Below are 17,034 nucleotides of genomic sequence, written 5' to 3' on the forward strand. Positions count from 1 at the left end.
TAACCCATTCTTAAAAACGAAAAAGTAAAAAAAAAATAGATCTTTATAGAAGGCTCACAATCAAGACTCCATATCTTTCTCTTTCCCACTAATCCCATGAAAGACTTGAGATTATAAAAGGCTTGGCAGTTCCCTATACAACAAACCACTTCACCACACTACCAATTAGTCTTGCAACTCAAGTTTCCACTACTTCCTCAATCAACCACAACGTCCTCCATATTCCTCTATTAATATTCTCTTGAAATTTACCAAAAAAAAAGCAAACTTTAGAGCGTGACATATCCATCCCCACACAACAACAATGGCCAATTATGCAACTCTCTTCCTTCTCTTTCTCACTATCTCAGCCTTCTTATCCTCCTCTTTCATTGGTACGATATACAAATTGGTTCGCTTCAATTTTCATTTTTAATGTTAAAATGCATAAAATAGCATCTATATTTTTTGTTTTGAATATTTCTCCTGAATGTGTGTTTGTCAAATTTTGTAAAAATGGTGTCTTTACATATGTTTTTGCAGATGGAGCTCAGCTTATAATAGTGAATAACTGCCAGGAGAGCATATGGCCGGGAATTCTCGGCGGCGGAGGTCAAATCACGCCGAGAAACGGCGGTTTCCACATGGGAAGCGGCGAAGAAACCATAATCGACGTACCGGATAAATGGTCCGGTCGAATCTGGGGTCGACAAGGCTGCACCTTTAACCAAAACGGCAAAGGCTCATGCCAAACCGGAGATTGCAACGGCGGTTCAATCAATTGCCAAGGAACCGGCGGTGTACCACCAGCGACCGTCGTGGAAATGACATTAGGCTCATCTTCTTCGCCGCTACATTTCTACGACGTGAGTCTAGTCGACGGGTTCAACCTTCCGGTATCGATGAAACCAATCGGCGGTGGAGTTGGTTGTGGCGTTGCGGCTTGTGAAGTTAATCTGAATGTTTGCTGTCCTTCGGCTTTGGAAGTTAAGAGAGACGGTAAAGTGGTTGGTTGTAAAAGTGCTTGCTTGGCGATGCAATCGGCCAAGTACTGTTGTACCGGAGAATATGCCAATCCTAAGGCTTGTAAGCCGACTCTGTTCGCCAACCTGTTTAAAGCGATTTGTCCGAAAGCTTATAGTTATGCGTTCGATGACTCGAGTAGTTTGAATAAGTGTAGGGCTTCTCGTTATGTTATCACTTTCTGTCCGCCAAAGTGAGAGGATTTGATTGTTTTTGGGGTTTGTTGTCTTCATGTTTACCATGCAGTTTGCTTGATTTGGTAATGTACGGTCTGGTTTTTAGGTGACTGAATGAGAAAGTGGGAAAATTTGAACTGGAAACTGAATAAAAATGGTAAACCATCCTTCACTAGTGTTCTAAAGACACAAGCTCTAGCTGGTGGGTCGGTTTGATTCACGATTTCTCTCAAACCGGACATAAAAGACGATTTTAGAGCTTACTATAAAAGGAAGAACAAAGAGCCTTTGTCTCTAAAGAGTAGAAGGTTCGTTATAGAATGTGATCCACAGTGAATTTAAGAGCTCTCTCTCCTCTTTAGCTGCTGAGAGATCTTCTTGTGACATTAAGCTGATTCCTTTAATCCGATCTTCTAGAATCTGTCGCAGTTTCTCGTCGCCTTTCTCTATGATAGAACCACAAGTACTACACTCTTTTCTAGCTTCCGTGAGCTTAAGCAGTCCTCGAAGAGCAGCTTCTCTTACATCAGCATCAATGCTAGACACGAGGTGCATCATCAAATGGTGGAACCCGAGTTGTATAGCAATATCAGAGTCTAAGCCATTCTCTTGCAGAAGATAATGCAACAAGTTTAAAGCTTTCCTGAAGAATGAGAAACCAATGACAACAGTTTTTGAAAGTTATGCAACAGCATAAAACTTTGTGTTTTTTCGAAGTTCGGTAGAATTTGAATATTAAGTAAAGTGCAGAGAATGATTTACCTTTGAAATCTCACACTATCAGACTCTAAAGCATATTTTAATCCAGTGTAACCATTTGCAATCCGGAAACCCGTGATCCCTGTTTGATTATTGCGAATCAAAGCTGCTCCAAGCAAAAGAAGTAAATCATAATTAAATCATCAGATTCACCATAAACCAAGTCTATATAGAAAAAAGAGAGGTTTTTGATTAGCTAAACTTATTAGAACTCAAACCAGCTTACATGATATTGCACCGAGCGCCTGTGTCCTTGAATGCATATCAGTGTCTGAAGTGAAGTTCAATAGCAAGGACTCTAAACCATTGGCTTTGATAACCGATTCTTGACTTCGAGGATTGTTCTCAACTATGGTGCTTATGACATCTGCAGACTTAGCCCGGATATTAGCATTGGGGTTTTTGAGGTAGTCAAGAAGAGGTACCAAGCCTCCAATGGAATGAAGATCTGTCCATACATTCAAAGAAGAAAATGTTACATCAAGCAATCAAAAGAGAGATACCAAAAATAAAAAAGGAAAAGTATGAAAAGATTCACCATTGGCCAAATCGATCGATTCAACATGTTCCTGCAGCTCATCCAGCAGATCTACCAAATCATCATAATTCAAATTTTAGTAAGCAACAAGAGAGAATTAGCTAAGAAAGCAATCATGAATTAGATTTTCCACCTTGGATATCTTGAAGGGTTACACCGTGAGCTTCTAAAACTTGTTGAGGTGTCTGCATTACTTGTGTAATCTCCTTCAACCGCTTGACTACATCTACGGTTTGTGATTGCATAGCCTCTGCAAACCATTTTCGATCCTCCTCACTGTCTCACAAAAAAGTAAAATTCAAATCATCAAAAACCATCCACCACTATACTGAAACGGTTTATATTCAAGCTAACCAAACGATTCATTATATAATGTGGGAACACAGGAAAAGTTTGGAACTTGGATAAATCTAACTTGGAACAGTTGACACTTTAATTTCAGAACTAATAAGCTTGCAAAGAAACCCTAATTTACACGAACCCAAAAACTCAAATTCCAATACATGATTCATATCCTCATCAGAAACTGACACAGAACCACACAGACATGAGACAACACAACAAACACAAGAGAGTTTAGCGAAACTACAAAGAACATCGTACCTTAACTGACGAGTAGGCCGAGTACCATCGGAGTGAGAGAGACTCCATTTAAGCAGACCGTCCCAGTTAGGTCCTTCTTTAGCCATTGAACTCAGCAACGAATTAGAGACTCTCTGTCAAGCCGGAGACAATGACGCAAACAGATTGGGCCTTAAAGATCCATATATAGTTTCGGATCATAATGGGCTTTCAAGAGGCCCAATATACTCGAAATATCTTGAGGGGGCTCCCACCTTATCCACACACACAAAATCGAACTGAAGAAGACCCCAAAAATCTAACTTGAAAACGTTATCCACTTCGAGAGAGTGACACGTCACGAACCAAATCCAGATTCAAATAAAGCTTACCATAAATCAAAATCACATCTTATTTAATACTTCTCCCAAATCGAAATCACTTAAACTTTATAAACCCTGAAATCATGGCGATGGCACCGGCAATGCAGACGACGTTCGTGTCATCAACGAGCTTTCTGAAACAAGCGAGACCTTCTTCTTCTTCCTCGTGGGGACCGAACAATGTGATTCTTCCCAAAAACAAGAGATCGTCTTCTTCATCCGTAGTTGTGGCAGCCGTCGGTGATGTCTCAGCCGACGGAACGATATACTTGATCGGCGGAGCCATCGCCGTCGCTCTCGTCGGAACTGCATTCCCGATCATCTTCAAACGCCAAGACACGTAAACCACTCTCATCATTTTTTTTTATCTTGCTTTTTAAATTAAACCGGTTTTGATGCTTGTGAACCCAAATTGGGACTCAGCTTCTTTGATTAATTGTCCGGTTCAACATTTAGATTACTTTAGTTTAACCAGACTGATTCTGAATAAACCGAAGTAAATCCTCTGTTATGGATTTTGGTTTGCCTGATTGAAAACATCTATAGTCTATAGAACCGATGTAGTGTAAACCGAAAGAAAGATCCTATAACATTGTGAAGCTCTCTGAAAATGTTTGGTGTTGGGATTTAGGTGTCCGGAATGTGACGGAGCAGGGTTTGTGAGGAAGGGAGGAGCCACTCTGAGGGCAAATGCGGCACGCAAGGATCTTCCTCAGATCGTTTGCGCAAACTGCAATGGACTCGGAAAGCTTAACCAGATTGACAAATCATAAATTCTGTATATTTCTATCTTTTAATGTATGTAAAGAGAAAAAAAAAACTCGTCTTCATTCCTCGATCGTCTTCTCTGTAATACTCTATACAGTAAGAGATTATTCAGTTGTTCCCGAGAAGATAGCTTGGAATGAATGATCAATGGTTTTGCTTAATTGCTTAAATGCTTGCTTTTGTTGTTATAAGTTTCTTGTGATATAAGAAATCTTCTGTGAGTCTGTGTTTTCCATTCTTCTTCTCCTTCTTCTCTCTGTTTCAGGTTTTGGGTTTGTTTCCAAACTCTGTTTTACAGTCAAAATATTATATGAACAGGGCAAATTCTTATTTAGTCCCGACAGATACATTTAATGGCCAATTGAATTATTGACCGACTGTCATTGACTTCTTTACTTCTTACATCACATGCATTACTTAATTCTCCATTACGTGTTTTATTTTCTTTGTTCCGTTTTATAAAAATAACCTCGCCAGAAACGTTTGTAATAATAATTCTTTCCAAAAACAAATATATTAGTTTATATCGGAACAAAAATGATTTATAGATAAACTGTGCGCGTGCGTGAGAGTATAATATATTCCTTTAATTCCTTTTAAAAAGTTGATGAACCTTAATTAATAACCTTCTTTCAAAAAAAAAAAATTAACGACACTAAATTAAAGATCCACAATAATTTGACGTTCTAAAATATTTAGCTTTACTTCCATCACGTGGCTTCTAAGTGAGACAGTATTAATTCATTTTATGATTACAAATACAAACAATCTAACTATAACTATAAACTGAAATATCTATTTTTTATTTTGTTTTTTAAACCTTAATTACTGTTTTATCTACATTGTCATATCTTTCCAGTCAAATTCCTTTACTCAAATTTACATGATATTTCAAATTATATGCTATAATATTCTTTTTTTTTAACACTTATATGTTATAATATTCATTTTTGTCATTTATGTAATAATCATAGTATGGTTTATGTAATAATTATTGTATTTAAAAGTTATGGATCCTTAAATCTGATTTTGGTATATTCTTTTGGTAAAATAAAAATAAAAAATTGAAACTAAAAAACCCGGAGACAGCATCATATGCAAGGGAGACGTGCCAATTAAAAAAGATAGAGAAACGTGACAATAATTTGGAACACGTTTCGTTGCGTCCTCTGTTTTCTTCTTCCCAATTCCTCCTTCTTCTTCTTCTTCTTCGACTTTGTGTTAGTTGTTAAAACAGAGACAATAGAATACAAAGCAGATGAAGCAAAACGAGACATTCGATCAAGAAAGGGAAGATTTGTATCATACAGATGAAGAAGACGAAGAAAGCCAAACCGAGAGCTCTGTTACGTCAACTCCATTTTCTCGTAACGGCTCCGATTACACTCCCGTTCCGTGGCCGCGAAGTTACCGGTAACCCACTTATGGACAAAAAAAATTGCTCTGTTTTTTCTTTTTTTTAGGGATCTGAAGAAACGATTCTTTAATGCTAATATTTTTGTTTTGCAACTTCCCTGTGGATATCTTCAGACAATCTATGGATTTGTTGACCGGAGTTACACCTCCTCCGACCAGTACAAGTTTTGTCTCTTCATTTCGCCAGAGACGACCAAGCTCTGTTTTCGGTTCATTTACTTCATCACTGAGCAAACAGCAGCTTCTCATCGAGAAAGATGAGATCCAAAACTCTGCTGCTACATCTATCAAATCATTTATTGCTTCTCATCTTCAGTTATCAGTCCCGGGGGATCTTTTAACTCCCCAAGAAACGGGCACTTGTACATTCTCTCAATCCGTTCTCAACGGTAATTAATAATTTGTCATTAAGAGTGTTTCATCATATACATATAGATTTGATAATGTAAGAGTCAGTCTTAGCATTCTCTTTATGCTGCAGGAATCAATGTTCTATGTGGAGTAGCTTTACTTACAATGCCATACGCAGTGAAAGAAGGAGGATGGTTAGGGCTTTTCATACTCTTCTCCTTTGGCATTATCACTTTCTACACAGGTATTCTCCTCAAGAGATGTCTCGAGAATTCTCCAGGGATCCACACTTACCCGGACATTGGTCAAGCTGCATTTGGCACCACTGGACGCATCCTTGTCTCTGTAAGCCTTTTTTTTTCCTTACTTCTTTCAAATCAATCTCAACTTTGACTGTGTGTGAATTGTGAATCCTGACTTAATTTGGTTCTGGAAATACTTTATTCAGATACTTCTCTATGTGGAGTTATACGTAAGTACCAAACGATCTCTTTCATGTTTTATAATTCATAAGAATCTAAAGATCCTAACTTTGAAAAAGTTTTGTGTTTTTGTAGGCATCTTGTGTGGAATACATCATCATGATGAGTGATAATTTGTCAGGGATGTTCCCAAACACCTCCATATACATCACCGGATTATCCCTAGACTCTCATCAGATTTTCGCCATTACCACAACTCTTATTGTTCTTCCGACTGTTTGGCTCAAAGACCTCAGCTTATTGTCCTATCTCTCAGGTTTCCATCTCGTAATTTGCACAATAATATCTGAGTTTTGATCTCTTTAGTTCTTAAGAGATTTATTCAATCTTTAGCCGGAGGTGTCTTCTCTTCAATCTTGCTTGCGCTTTGCCTCTTTTGGGCTGGATCAGTTGACGGAGTTGGATTTCACCTAACCGGAAAAGCTCTTGATTTAACTAACATGCCTGTCGCAATCGGAATTTACGGGTTTGGTTTTGGGAGTCACTCTGTTTTCCCCAACATTTATTCATCCATGAAAGAACCTTCCAAGTTCCCTATGGTGCTTCTCATCAGGTAAAAGCATTTTTCTTGTATTGCAAGAATCGTTCAAGGTTCTAATTATCATCCCTTCTCCATGCGATTATGCAGTTTTGCGTTTTGCACTCTGTTCTACATCGCCGTAGCAGTTTGTGGATACACCATGTTTGGTGACGCAATTCAATCCCAATTTACATTGAACATGCCTCAACAATTCACCTCATCTAAAATCGCAGTCTGGACGGCGGTGAGATAGTCTTACAATCGAAAAAAAACTCTTTATCTTATTCACATTATGTTCATGATATTTTTTCTTGAGTTCCTTTCGCATTTTTTATGATTAGGTCGTTACGCCAATGACGAAATACGCATTAACAATCACTCCAGTCATGCTAAGCCTAGAAGAACTCATACCGTCATCGTCAAGAAAGATGAGATCCAAAGGTTTCTCTATGCTTTTTAGAACCATCTTAGTTCTCTCTACATTGGTCGTCGCACTCACAGTCCCATTCTTCGGTAACGTTTTTCTCAAGACACCCCTTTCCAGAAAATAATAACATGCATGTGGCCAAATTGACTAACGTTAACGTAACAATGTTTATTGCAGCTACTGTGGCGGCTTTGATTGGATCTTTCATCGCAATGCTTATCGTAAGTCTCCAACAACAAATGATTATAATTGCCCATTAATTCGGAAATAAACAATCAAAAAACAAGTTCTAGACGATTTGTGGGTTTTGGTCTTTTCAGGCGTTAATATTCCCATGTCTCTGTTATCTCAGTATTATGAAGGATAGATTAACTAACTTCCAAGTAAGTTTTAAAAACCTTATTTTTTATTTTTTTACTTCAGATTTTATTATCACAAAAAAATCTGATTGAAAAGAGTTTGGTTTTTCAGATTGGAGTTTGCATATTAATCATCATAATCGGCGTTGTGAGCGGTTGCTGCGGGACTTACTCTGCTATTGCCAGATTAATCGACGAGATGACCTGATTGGTTTTGCTGCTGACTAAACCGGATGGGAGATCTTGACTGGAAACCGGTTTTAATCAAACAGTATTGTTTTCATTAAAATAAAAATCTTTGTAGTTTTTATATTTCAATTTAGTATTATCAACATCAAACTGATCAAACTAGTTTTTAAGTTAGTACTAGGGATGGACCCGCACGTACGTGCGGGGTTGGTTGCAAAAACTTAATTTATCATCAAGTTTCCAATATGTGAACCGAATGAGTGATAAGTTGGAAATCAATTAAATTTGTTAACTATCATGTCACATAAACCAATGAAAAACATTTAAACTTTTGAATAAAATAACATAAATATAGATATCAGGAGAGTGAAACCCGTTCACTATGCATGTCTTACAACAAAGTGAAATATTTTGGTCCACCCGCATGAATAAATAGTATGTTTTCAGCTTGCCCGTTACCCATAATTCTCTTTTGTATATTATTAGAATTTGTTAATATAATAATTTTTATTTTCTAAATAACCCGTTCCCTTTCCGTATCAGTTATTTCTTGTCCCGATATTTGAAATATTTAAGTAAATTGAAACTTACTTTTGCTATTAAAATTTCATATTCATGTATCATACCCGTCATTTGATATTTGAAAGTTAAAATTGAATTTTAATTTCCAAATTTTTTATATCGGCTTGTTTTAGATGAGAAATAGTTTAGATATTATTTTTTTTTAATTACCCATTCCCTTTTTGTTCCCATTCTTTCTCTCTAAGATAAGATCATATATTTTGCTAATTAAATTACCTGTTCTCTTTCCGTATCCGTTATTTCTTTTCCCGATATTTGAAATAATTAAGTAATTTAAAACTTACTTTTTGCTATTTAAATTTCATATATTTGTATCATACGCGTCATTTGATATTTGAAATTTGAATTGGAATTTAAGTTTCCAAATTTTTTATATCGTCCTTTTTCTTATGAGAAATAATTTAGATAATTTTTTTTTTAGAATTACCAGTTCCCATTTTCTACCCGTATTTTCCCTCTAAGATATGATCATATATTTTTTATATAAATGAGATCATTTACATTTTTTAAAAAAACATCATTATATAGCTTTTAATTAATTAATTAAATTACCCATTCTCTTTCTGTATCTGTTATTTCTTGTCCTGATATCTGAAATATTTAAGTAATTTGAAAAACTTAATTTTGCTAGTTAAGTTTCATATTCATGTATCATACACGTAATTTGATATTGAATTTAAGTTTTCAAATTTTTTATATCGTCTTGTTTTTAATAAGAAAAAGTTATACATTTTTTTTTTGAATTACCCGTTTTCTTTTTATACCCGTTCTTTCCTTCTAAGATAAAATTATGTATATATTTTTTTAATAAATGGCATCATTTACATATTTTTTTTTAAACAACATTATATTTCATCTAATTAACAACATTTAAAAAACAAATACCGTTAATTATTAGGTTGTAGAAACATATAGCCTGTTGAAGAAATGTAAGCAAAGAGTCACATTTATAAACTACGAACTTATATCCGTTTAAATCTTCAAAAAGAAATGAATCTATTGAATAAAATATATATTAAATATTTTACTAAGTAATGGAAATTCAAATAACTAATTTATTCCATTTTTAATCATAATGTTTTGATTTTATTTATTTATTTATTTGTAGCATACATTAACTGTTTAATTATTTTTGTGGATTGACAATGTTATATTATATGAAAATATAATAATCGTGTGGTATGATTTCCTGAAATTTCTTAAAATTATTAAATGCTAATTGCATATTAGTTAATATCCAGGGAAACTGGGGAGTTAATATATTATTAAATTGATGTTAATAATAAGGAATGTTTATTTTACGATTTTATTTTTGGTCACATGATATATTTTGGTTTTTTATCTTATTTCAAAGAAATATATAAATATCTTTTGTGCTATATTTTTTTAAAAAAAATCAATATGAAAATTTTAAATGTGAATATAAGAAATTGTATGTGATACAAAATATTAATTCGATTGATTTTTGAAAACAAATTTTTATTACTGATTTTTAAAGATTTTTTTTATTTAAACTTTTTAGTTATTTATTTAAGATTTTATTATTTTTAAAATGTTTAAGATAATATCAATTTTGTTGAATATTTCTCCTTATTTTATGCTATTGTAAAATAAATAACATATTTATTTTTCTTTCTATTTTTCCTAAAATATCAATTTAAAATAAAAATATATATGATGATTTTTGTAACGCAAAATAAATATATTATCATATCATAAGAGTTATAAAAATACAAATAACATAAACTATTTGAATAAAACCATTAAACCAAATAAAAAATACTATAAATTAGATTTCTTTAAATATTAAATTATTTTTAGAAAAATATCTCAAAATTTTAAATATGTTATATATGGAAATTTTTGAATTTAATTGTCCATTTTTTTGGCAACAAAATTAATATGATCCATAAATATAGATAGTTTCTGTTATTATTATTTTGTTTATTAAAAAAAAAAATTTGCTGTCATTAATTCTGTTTGGCAAATGAAATATATTTCATGAAATTTTTTAAAAAAATTTGGGGGTGTTTGGCTTCAAGTTATCCTTACCAATTAATAGTATAGATATAAAAAAGAAATAGTATAGACGATAATCATACTAAATAAATAAAATAAAAAACATTGGTGACCGATGTAGAACTTTTTTCTTTTATGAATCCTTAAAACCAAATAAAGTAAAAGGGAATATTTTGAAATTGGGACTGTGGGTGTCGTAGATCTAGATATCATACAGTTTTTGGAAGGTAGTCAACAGAGAAGTTCGTAGAATACGAAGAATCCTAAAATTATCTGTATCAAATCTACACCGCAATTAAAAAAAACAAAACAAAACAAAATGGAAACAAATATATAAAAAAAAAGCATTAAAACATTGATATGGTTTCCATATATAGAAGAAATCTCTTTGACTCGCCGGAGTAACAAAAACTCATCATTCCCCCGTCTATCTCTCTCCTTCTCTCTCTCTCTGCACTTTTCTTCTACGTTTCTTCTGAGTTCTGAGAAAAAAAGAAAAGAAAAGAGGAAGATGAAACTCGACGAAGAATTCTTACACGACAGAGACCATTCGTTTCTTACAGATGACGAGGAAAACCAAGCAGAGCTTGCTTGTTCCGACGATGAACACGACGGAGGAGACGGTGAGTATCGTAGAGGCGGAGCGAATTCTGATTCCTCCTCTCCGTTATCTCGAGACCGTTCCGATAATAATCTCTCCGACGCCTCTAATCCTCCGTGGCCACAAAGCTATCGGTAATATAAATTCATCAATCGATTTCCTCTGTTTTTATTCAGTTTCCAATTCTCTAGGGTTACAAAAGTTGAGACATTTTTCAGATGAATTTGTTTCAGACAATCGATGGATCTGTTGTCCGGAATGACTCCACCTTCCGTAAGTTTCATGCCTCGAAGCAGTTCCCGGAGATTATTCTCTTCCTTTCAGAAGAAGCAACAGCAATCTTCGTTTTCCGATTCGTTTTCGTCTTCTTCAAGCAAACCACTTCTCCCTCAACCAGTTTCTGACAAAGACGAAACCATCTTACCCTTCAAACCTTCATCTCAGCTCAAGCTCTCCGTCACCGATCTTCCATCACCGGAGACTAATCTCTGCTCCTTCTCTCAATCCGTCCTCAACGGTAAATAACTCTTGATTGATTGCTCTGTAGAACTTGATGAATGCTGTGATTATGTTAGATAAATTAGTAGAATCACGTTTTCGCATCATTGTTATTTGCAGGAACCAATGTTCTGTGCGGATTAGGGTTAATAACAATGCCTTATGCGATAAAAGAAAGTGGATGGCTTGGTCTGATCATACTCTTGTTCTTCGGAGTCATCACTTGCTACACAGGTGTTCTCATGAAGAGATGTCTAGAAAGTTCTCCTGGCCTTCAAACTTACCCCGATATAGGTCAAGCCGCCTTTGGAATCACCGGTCGCTTAATCATCTCCGTAAGTTTCAGATCCATTTACCCAAAAATCCCATCATATATTCTCTTTCTTGATCACTGAAGAATTAGGTTCGTGTTCTGTTTCTTGAATTGCAGATTCTTCTGTACGTGGAGTTGTACGTAAGTTTGAATACTCTGTATGCGTCGTCTGAGAACAGCTTCCATTAACTGTTTTGTTAATTGTAACTTTGTTTTTTCCATAAATAGGCAGCTTGTGTGGAATACATAATCATGATGAGTGATAACTTATCAGGACTATTCCCAAACATTTCATTCAGCATTGCTTCAGGGATATCTTTAGATTCTCCTCAGGTCTTTGCAATCTTAACCACTCTTCTTGTTCTCCCAACAGTCTGGCTTAAAGATCTTAGCTTGCTTTCTTACCTTTCAGGTTTGGTGTCTTTCCCACTAAAATCTCTGTGTTAACTTATCTCCTCGATTGGCTAAGTCTAATGCACCCTTGTCTTATGGTTTTGAAACTCTATAATCTAGTTGGTGGAGTCTTGGCGTCAATCTTGCTCGGTCTCTGCCTCTTCTGGGTTGGTGCGGTCGATGGAATCGGGTTTCATGCTACAGGAAAAGTTTTTGACTTCAGTAACTTACCTGTCGTTATAGGAATTTTTGGTTTTGGTTACTCGGGTCATTCTGTTTTTCCTAACATCTACTCTTCCATGAAAGACCCTTCAAAGTTTCCTCTCGTCTTAGTCATCTGGTAAGTTCCAGCTACAAAACCTCTCCTTACATGTTTTGCTTATGTCCCCTAATAGACTTGCTCCGTTGCTGTCCTTTTTCTTATGCAGCTTTAGTTTCTGCACATCATTGTACATAGCTGTTGCGGTCTGCGGCTACACCATGTTTGGCGAAGCGGTCGAATCACAGTTCACATTAAACATGCCTAAACACTTCTTTCCATCTAAAGTCGCAGTCTGGACAGCGGTAAAATACAACATTCTCTTATATTCTCTGAACATAGTTATACTAGTATGACCAGAAATTGATTTTCTACAATCTCTTAGGTTATTACACCAATGACCAAATACGCTTTAACCATCACCCCAATCGTTATGAGTCTCGAAGAGCTTATTCCAACGGCTAAGATGAGATCACATGGTGTATCGATATTATTCAGAACAATCCTAGTTACCTCTACTCTGGTGGTTGCACTTTCAGTTCCTTTCTTCGGTAACGTCTATGTATCTCTGATCCCCTGTTTTTCTTTTTAACTTCCCAAGAAAGTAACCTATTTACCAAGACAGTAGCCCTAACTTCCTATGCAAGAAACACATCTCACCATAGCTTCTCTAATCATATATTCTCTATTACAGCGATCGTGGCAGCACTGATCGGATCGTTCCTCGCAATGCTAGTGGTAAGTTCTTCCATCTCAAGATTAAACTGTAATAAAAAATATTGATCAAACCCACTGACAATATTTTGTTGTTGTTGCAGGCTCTCATCTTTCCATGTCTTTGTTATCTCAGTATTCTCAAGGGTAAATTAAGCAACACACAAGTAAGCACATATCCGCTATATATAGCCTAAATGCAAATATATTCTCTTGGAACCTAAAGTTTAATCGTTTTATTTTTCTCTGTGTGGTTCATTTGTTCAGATTGGATTATGCATGTTCATTATACTCTTTGGTTTGGTGAGTGGTTGTTGTGGTACTTACTCGGCTATCTCAAGATTAGCTAGTCAAATGCCATGATTTTAGAAAACATATTGAGATTATACCAAAGATAGTCCCCCGCCGTTTGAACTTAGAATTTGTCACAAAATGTATCTTTCATTTGTATTCTGGTTTTGATTTAACAAAAACTTAATATACGTTATTCAATGAAATGATTGGTCCTGCCAAACTGCAATCATCAATATTCTCTCTAAAACTTAAGACCACTGACCACTAGTCTTTGTGGTTAGCCACTAATGACACTTTAACACTGACCACAACTAGAATAATTAAACCTATATATAGATATCTATCATATGCGATAATTGCATAGTACAATATAGAACCCCTACAACATTGTGAAATGAAAGCAAATGTGTCACACGAGCAACCTAGTGGGCAAGTGATAAGAAGTTGACAGTATTGATTGGTAAGTGAAGGTATCCTGATTTGGAGCAGGACTCAATAGAAATGGACCCAACTCATAAATGATGGGGGCTTTGTCCTAAAAACAGCAAGGCAACCAACATGTGCAACCATACTTCCCCATTTCAAAAGTCCATTTCCATGTGATTGTCACATCTTTAATCTCTTATTCTCTTTTCTTCTTCTTTCTTTCCATCGTTTTTATTCCATTTTCCCAAAAAGTAAACATATAGTTTCATTAGTTCATCTTACAGCTCGTTTATTCTTTATTTAGTAGATTCATTATTTGTTTCGAAAGGGTTTTGGGAAAAGGTGAGTATAATGATTAACCGAAAAGTTTAACATCTTAACATGGGATCCAAACCCTTATCAAATGCAATGTATTACTATTACAAGCCGTTGATATAAAGAAGTGTTGAACTAATGATTAGAAAAGTAAAAAATATGGAGAAAACATTGGACTGTTGGAGTATATGTAAATGGGTCGATCTCTGTTTTTTGTTTTCTCTCTAAAATATGTGCACCGTCCAAACTTCCATGGCAAATCCATTGACAAAACCAAGGTAAACACACATGCTTAAAAAAAAAAAAACAGTAGTGTAAGCTTAAATTCATGAGTTTAATAGCAGAACTCAGCCTTAATGAAGAGATTAAATACTATTAAAAATCATTCCCTTAATTATTATTTGCCTAGGGTTCAGAGCCTTCCACTGTACAACCCACACATTTAAAATTAGGGAATCAGACTGAACTGTTAAGCTATTCAAATTTTGTTGATTAGTTCATCTCATATGTGTTCAGCAGTGTCGTACTCTTGCATATTAACTTTTCATTTATCAACCAAAAATAACTAATTATTCATAACCAACATACGTTTGTTTCATAATTACTAAAACTAAAATAATTCAAACAATAAAAGGAAATTCGGATTTCAAAGACATAATTTCAATATAAGAAAATTAAATTATGACAGTGATAGATAGCTATTTTGCAGAATATTATTTGAAAGCTATTTATATTTAATCCTATAACAATTAATGAAAAAGTTTGTAGTATATGTTATTTTCATGGAAGAAAAATAAAACAAAACAGAGATATTTTTCCAGCTGAAAAGAACAAACATCTCTCATTGTTCTTCAGTGAACTTGCACCAAACTTCTTCGCATCTTCTTCTTCTTCTTATTCACAGACACAGACTTAGTTTTTATATTTTTCTTGCAAGAAACACAAACTCACAATAACATCATCATGTCCTCAAGATTACATCCTCTGTTTCATCTTCTTATTCTTCTCATTCTTTTCATTAGAACACATAGATGTTTCTCTTCTTCTTCTTCTTCTTCTTCTTCTTCTTCACAAACACTTGTTCTGCCTCTAAAGACCCGAATAACTCCAATGGATCATCGACCCACCGACAAACTCCATTTCCACCACAACGTCACTCTCACCGTTACTCTCACCGTCGGAACTCCTCCTCAAAACATCTCCATGGTCATTGACACTGGCAGCGAACTCTCCTGGCTTCGCTGCAACCGTTCCTCAAACCCAAACCCGGTAAACAACTTCGACCCGACCCGTTCCTCCTCTTATTCCCCAGTCCCCTGTTCCTCGCCCACTTGCCGTACCCGGACCCGAGACTTCCTCATACCCGCTTCCTGCGATTCAGACAAACTCTGCCACGCCACTCTATCCTACGCCGACGCCTCCTCCTCCGAAGGGAACCTCGCCGCCGAGATTTTCCACTTCGGAAACTCTACCAACGACTCCAACCTCATTTTCGGGTGTATGGGATCCGTATCCGGATCCGACCCGGAAGAAGACTACAAGACAACCGGGTTATTGGGTATGAACCGTGGATCCCTCTCTTTCATCTCTCAGATGGGCTTCCCCAAATTCTCGTATTGCATCTCCGGCACCGACGATTTCCCCGGCTTTCTTCTCCTCGGCGACTCTAATTTCACGTGGTTGACGCCGTTAAATTACACGCCGTTGATCAGGATCTCGACGCCGTTACCTTATTTCGACCGTGTCGCTTACACCGTCCAGCTCACGGGGATTAAGGTTAACGGTAAGCTTCTACCCATCCCTAAATCGGTTCTCGTACCGGATCATACCGGTGCTGGCCAAACCATGGTTGATTCCGGTACCCAGTTTACTTTCTTGCTCGGACCAGTTTACACCGCTCTTCGTTCGGAGTTCTTAAACCGGACTAACGGGATATTAACGGTTTACAATGACCCGGATTTCGTTTTCCAAGGAACCATGGATTTGTGTTATCGGATTTCCCCATTTCGGATTCGGGCCGGGATTCTCCACCGGTTACCAACAGTTTCCCTGGTTTTCCAAGGAGCTGAGATTGCGGTTTCAGGTCAGCCACTATTGTACCGAGTCCCACATCTGACGGCTGGGAACGATTCCGTTTATTGTTTCACATTCGGAAACTCCGATCTTATGGGAATGGAGGCATACGTGATTGGACATCATCATCAGCAGAACATGTGGATCGAATTTGATCTCCAGAGATCAAGAATCGGTTTAGCTCCGGTACAATGTGATGTATCCGGTCAGAGACTCGGAATCGGATCATAAACCATAGATAACATTCTCTTTGTGTAATTATAGTTTTTTTTTCTGCCTACGTAGTAGTAGTAATGGAGTAGAGTGAGACTAGTTTACCAACACGTGCGGATGGGTAATAATTTCGAGTTGTTACTTGTTACTTACTCCTCTTCGCTGTCGGTTTTGATTTTGACATGGTACTTACTCCTCTTTGCGTAAGTAATTAGTTGTTACTTCTTCTTTAATCGTCATCAATTTTGTATCTTCAGAATCACGAAATAAGATCATTATTAGGCCGAGATGGTGTTCAAAGAAGCCCAACTAATTTCCCTCAAAAGGCCCATAACCAAAGATTTTATTTGCAATCAGACAAGTTATTTAAACGCCAGGGTCCACAGAAGTCGCACTCTCACGT

General features: G+C 36.0%; 6 protein-coding genes across 9 annotated transcripts; 5 read left to right on the forward strand and 1 right to left on the reverse strand.

Annotated features, from left to right (window-relative positions):
* The first annotated feature begins 164 nt into the window (after nucleotides 1-164).
* Nucleotides 165-1,213, forward strand: LOC17883346 (thaumatin-like protein). Its single transcript, XM_023780139.1, has 2 exons — nucleotides 165-374; nucleotides 523-1,213. Exons 1-2 carry the CDS (start codon nucleotides 305-307, stop codon nucleotides 1,197-1,199), a joined length of 747 nt encoding a protein of 248 aa, XP_023635907.1. The 5' UTR covers nucleotides 165-304; the 3' UTR covers nucleotides 1,200-1,213.
* A 110-nt stretch (nucleotides 1,214-1,323) lies between these two features.
* On the reverse strand, nucleotides 1,324-3,198 carry LOC17882052 (hsp70 nucleotide exchange factor FES1). Its single transcript, XM_006288183.2, has 6 exons — nucleotides 3,079-3,198; nucleotides 2,609-2,751; nucleotides 2,476-2,526; nucleotides 2,164-2,385; nucleotides 1,941-2,043; nucleotides 1,324-1,821 (listed from the first exon to the last, which is right to left on the reverse strand). The coding sequence occupies exons 1-6, from the start codon at nucleotides 3,162-3,164 to the stop codon at nucleotides 1,473-1,475; spliced, it is 954 nt and encodes a 317-aa protein (XP_006288245.1). The 5' UTR covers nucleotides 3,165-3,198; the 3' UTR covers nucleotides 1,324-1,472.
* A 244-nt stretch (nucleotides 3,199-3,442) lies between these two features.
* LOC17882415 lies at nucleotides 3,443-4,422 on the forward strand. Its single transcript, XM_006288824.2, has 2 exons — nucleotides 3,443-3,759; nucleotides 4,051-4,422. The coding sequence occupies exons 1-2, from the start codon at nucleotides 3,503-3,505 to the stop codon at nucleotides 4,190-4,192; spliced, it is 399 nt and encodes a 132-aa protein (XP_006288886.1). The 5' UTR covers nucleotides 3,443-3,502; the 3' UTR covers nucleotides 4,193-4,422.
* A 964-nt stretch (nucleotides 4,423-5,386) lies between these two features.
* LOC17882706 (amino acid transporter AVT1E) lies at nucleotides 5,387-8,138 on the forward strand. 2 transcript variants are annotated; one of them, XM_006289844.2, is made up of 11 exons: nucleotides 5,387-5,600; nucleotides 5,718-5,992; nucleotides 6,085-6,299; nucleotides 6,403-6,426; nucleotides 6,512-6,692; nucleotides 6,770-6,989; nucleotides 7,065-7,200; nucleotides 7,298-7,469; nucleotides 7,561-7,604; nucleotides 7,704-7,766; nucleotides 7,855-8,138. In XM_006289844.2, the coding sequence occupies exons 1-11, from the start codon at nucleotides 5,446-5,448 to the stop codon at nucleotides 7,948-7,950; spliced, it is 1,581 nt and encodes a 526-aa protein (XP_006289906.1). In that variant the 5' UTR covers nucleotides 5,387-5,445; the 3' UTR covers nucleotides 7,951-8,138. The 2 variants fall into 2 exon arrangements, with proteins under 2 accessions (XP_006289906.1, XP_023637125.1); XM_023781357.1 differs by lacking the exon at nucleotides 6,403-6,426.
* A 2,777-nt stretch (nucleotides 8,139-10,915) lies between these two features.
* LOC17883919 (amino acid transporter AVT1D) lies at nucleotides 10,916-13,830 on the forward strand. 3 transcript variants are annotated; one of them, XM_006287262.2, is made up of 11 exons: nucleotides 10,916-11,267; nucleotides 11,367-11,650; nucleotides 11,752-11,966; nucleotides 12,062-12,085; nucleotides 12,173-12,356; nucleotides 12,458-12,677; nucleotides 12,766-12,901; nucleotides 12,982-13,147; nucleotides 13,291-13,334; nucleotides 13,415-13,477; nucleotides 13,578-13,830. In XM_006287262.2, the coding sequence occupies exons 1-11, from the start codon at nucleotides 11,044-11,046 to the stop codon at nucleotides 13,671-13,673; spliced, it is 1,656 nt and encodes a 551-aa protein (XP_006287324.2). In that variant the 5' UTR covers nucleotides 10,916-11,043; the 3' UTR covers nucleotides 13,674-13,830. The 3 variants fall into 3 exon arrangements, with proteins under 3 accessions (XP_006287324.2, XP_023636787.1, XP_023636788.1); XM_023781020.1 differs by having other exon boundaries at nucleotides 11,176-11,267; nucleotides 11,352-11,650; XM_023781019.1 differs by lacking the exon at nucleotides 12,062-12,085.
* Nucleotides 13,831-15,124: 1,294 nt separating this feature from the next.
* Nucleotides 15,125-16,918, forward strand: LOC17883588 (aspartic proteinase PCS1). Its single transcript, XM_006287681.2, has one exon. It carries the CDS (start codon nucleotides 15,309-15,311, stop codon nucleotides 16,647-16,649), a length of 1,341 nt encoding a protein of 446 aa, XP_006287743.1. The 5' UTR covers nucleotides 15,125-15,308; the 3' UTR covers nucleotides 16,650-16,918.
* The last annotated feature ends 116 nt before the right edge of the window (nucleotides 16,919-17,034 follow it).

Source organism: Capsella rubella, unplaced genomic scaffold (assembly GCF_000375325.1).
Source record: "Capsella rubella cultivar Monte Gargano unplaced genomic scaffold, Caprub1_0 scaffold_6, whole genome shotgun sequence".
In the NCBI taxonomy this organism is placed as follows: domain Eukaryota; kingdom Viridiplantae; phylum Streptophyta; class Magnoliopsida; order Brassicales; family Brassicaceae; genus Capsella; species Capsella rubella.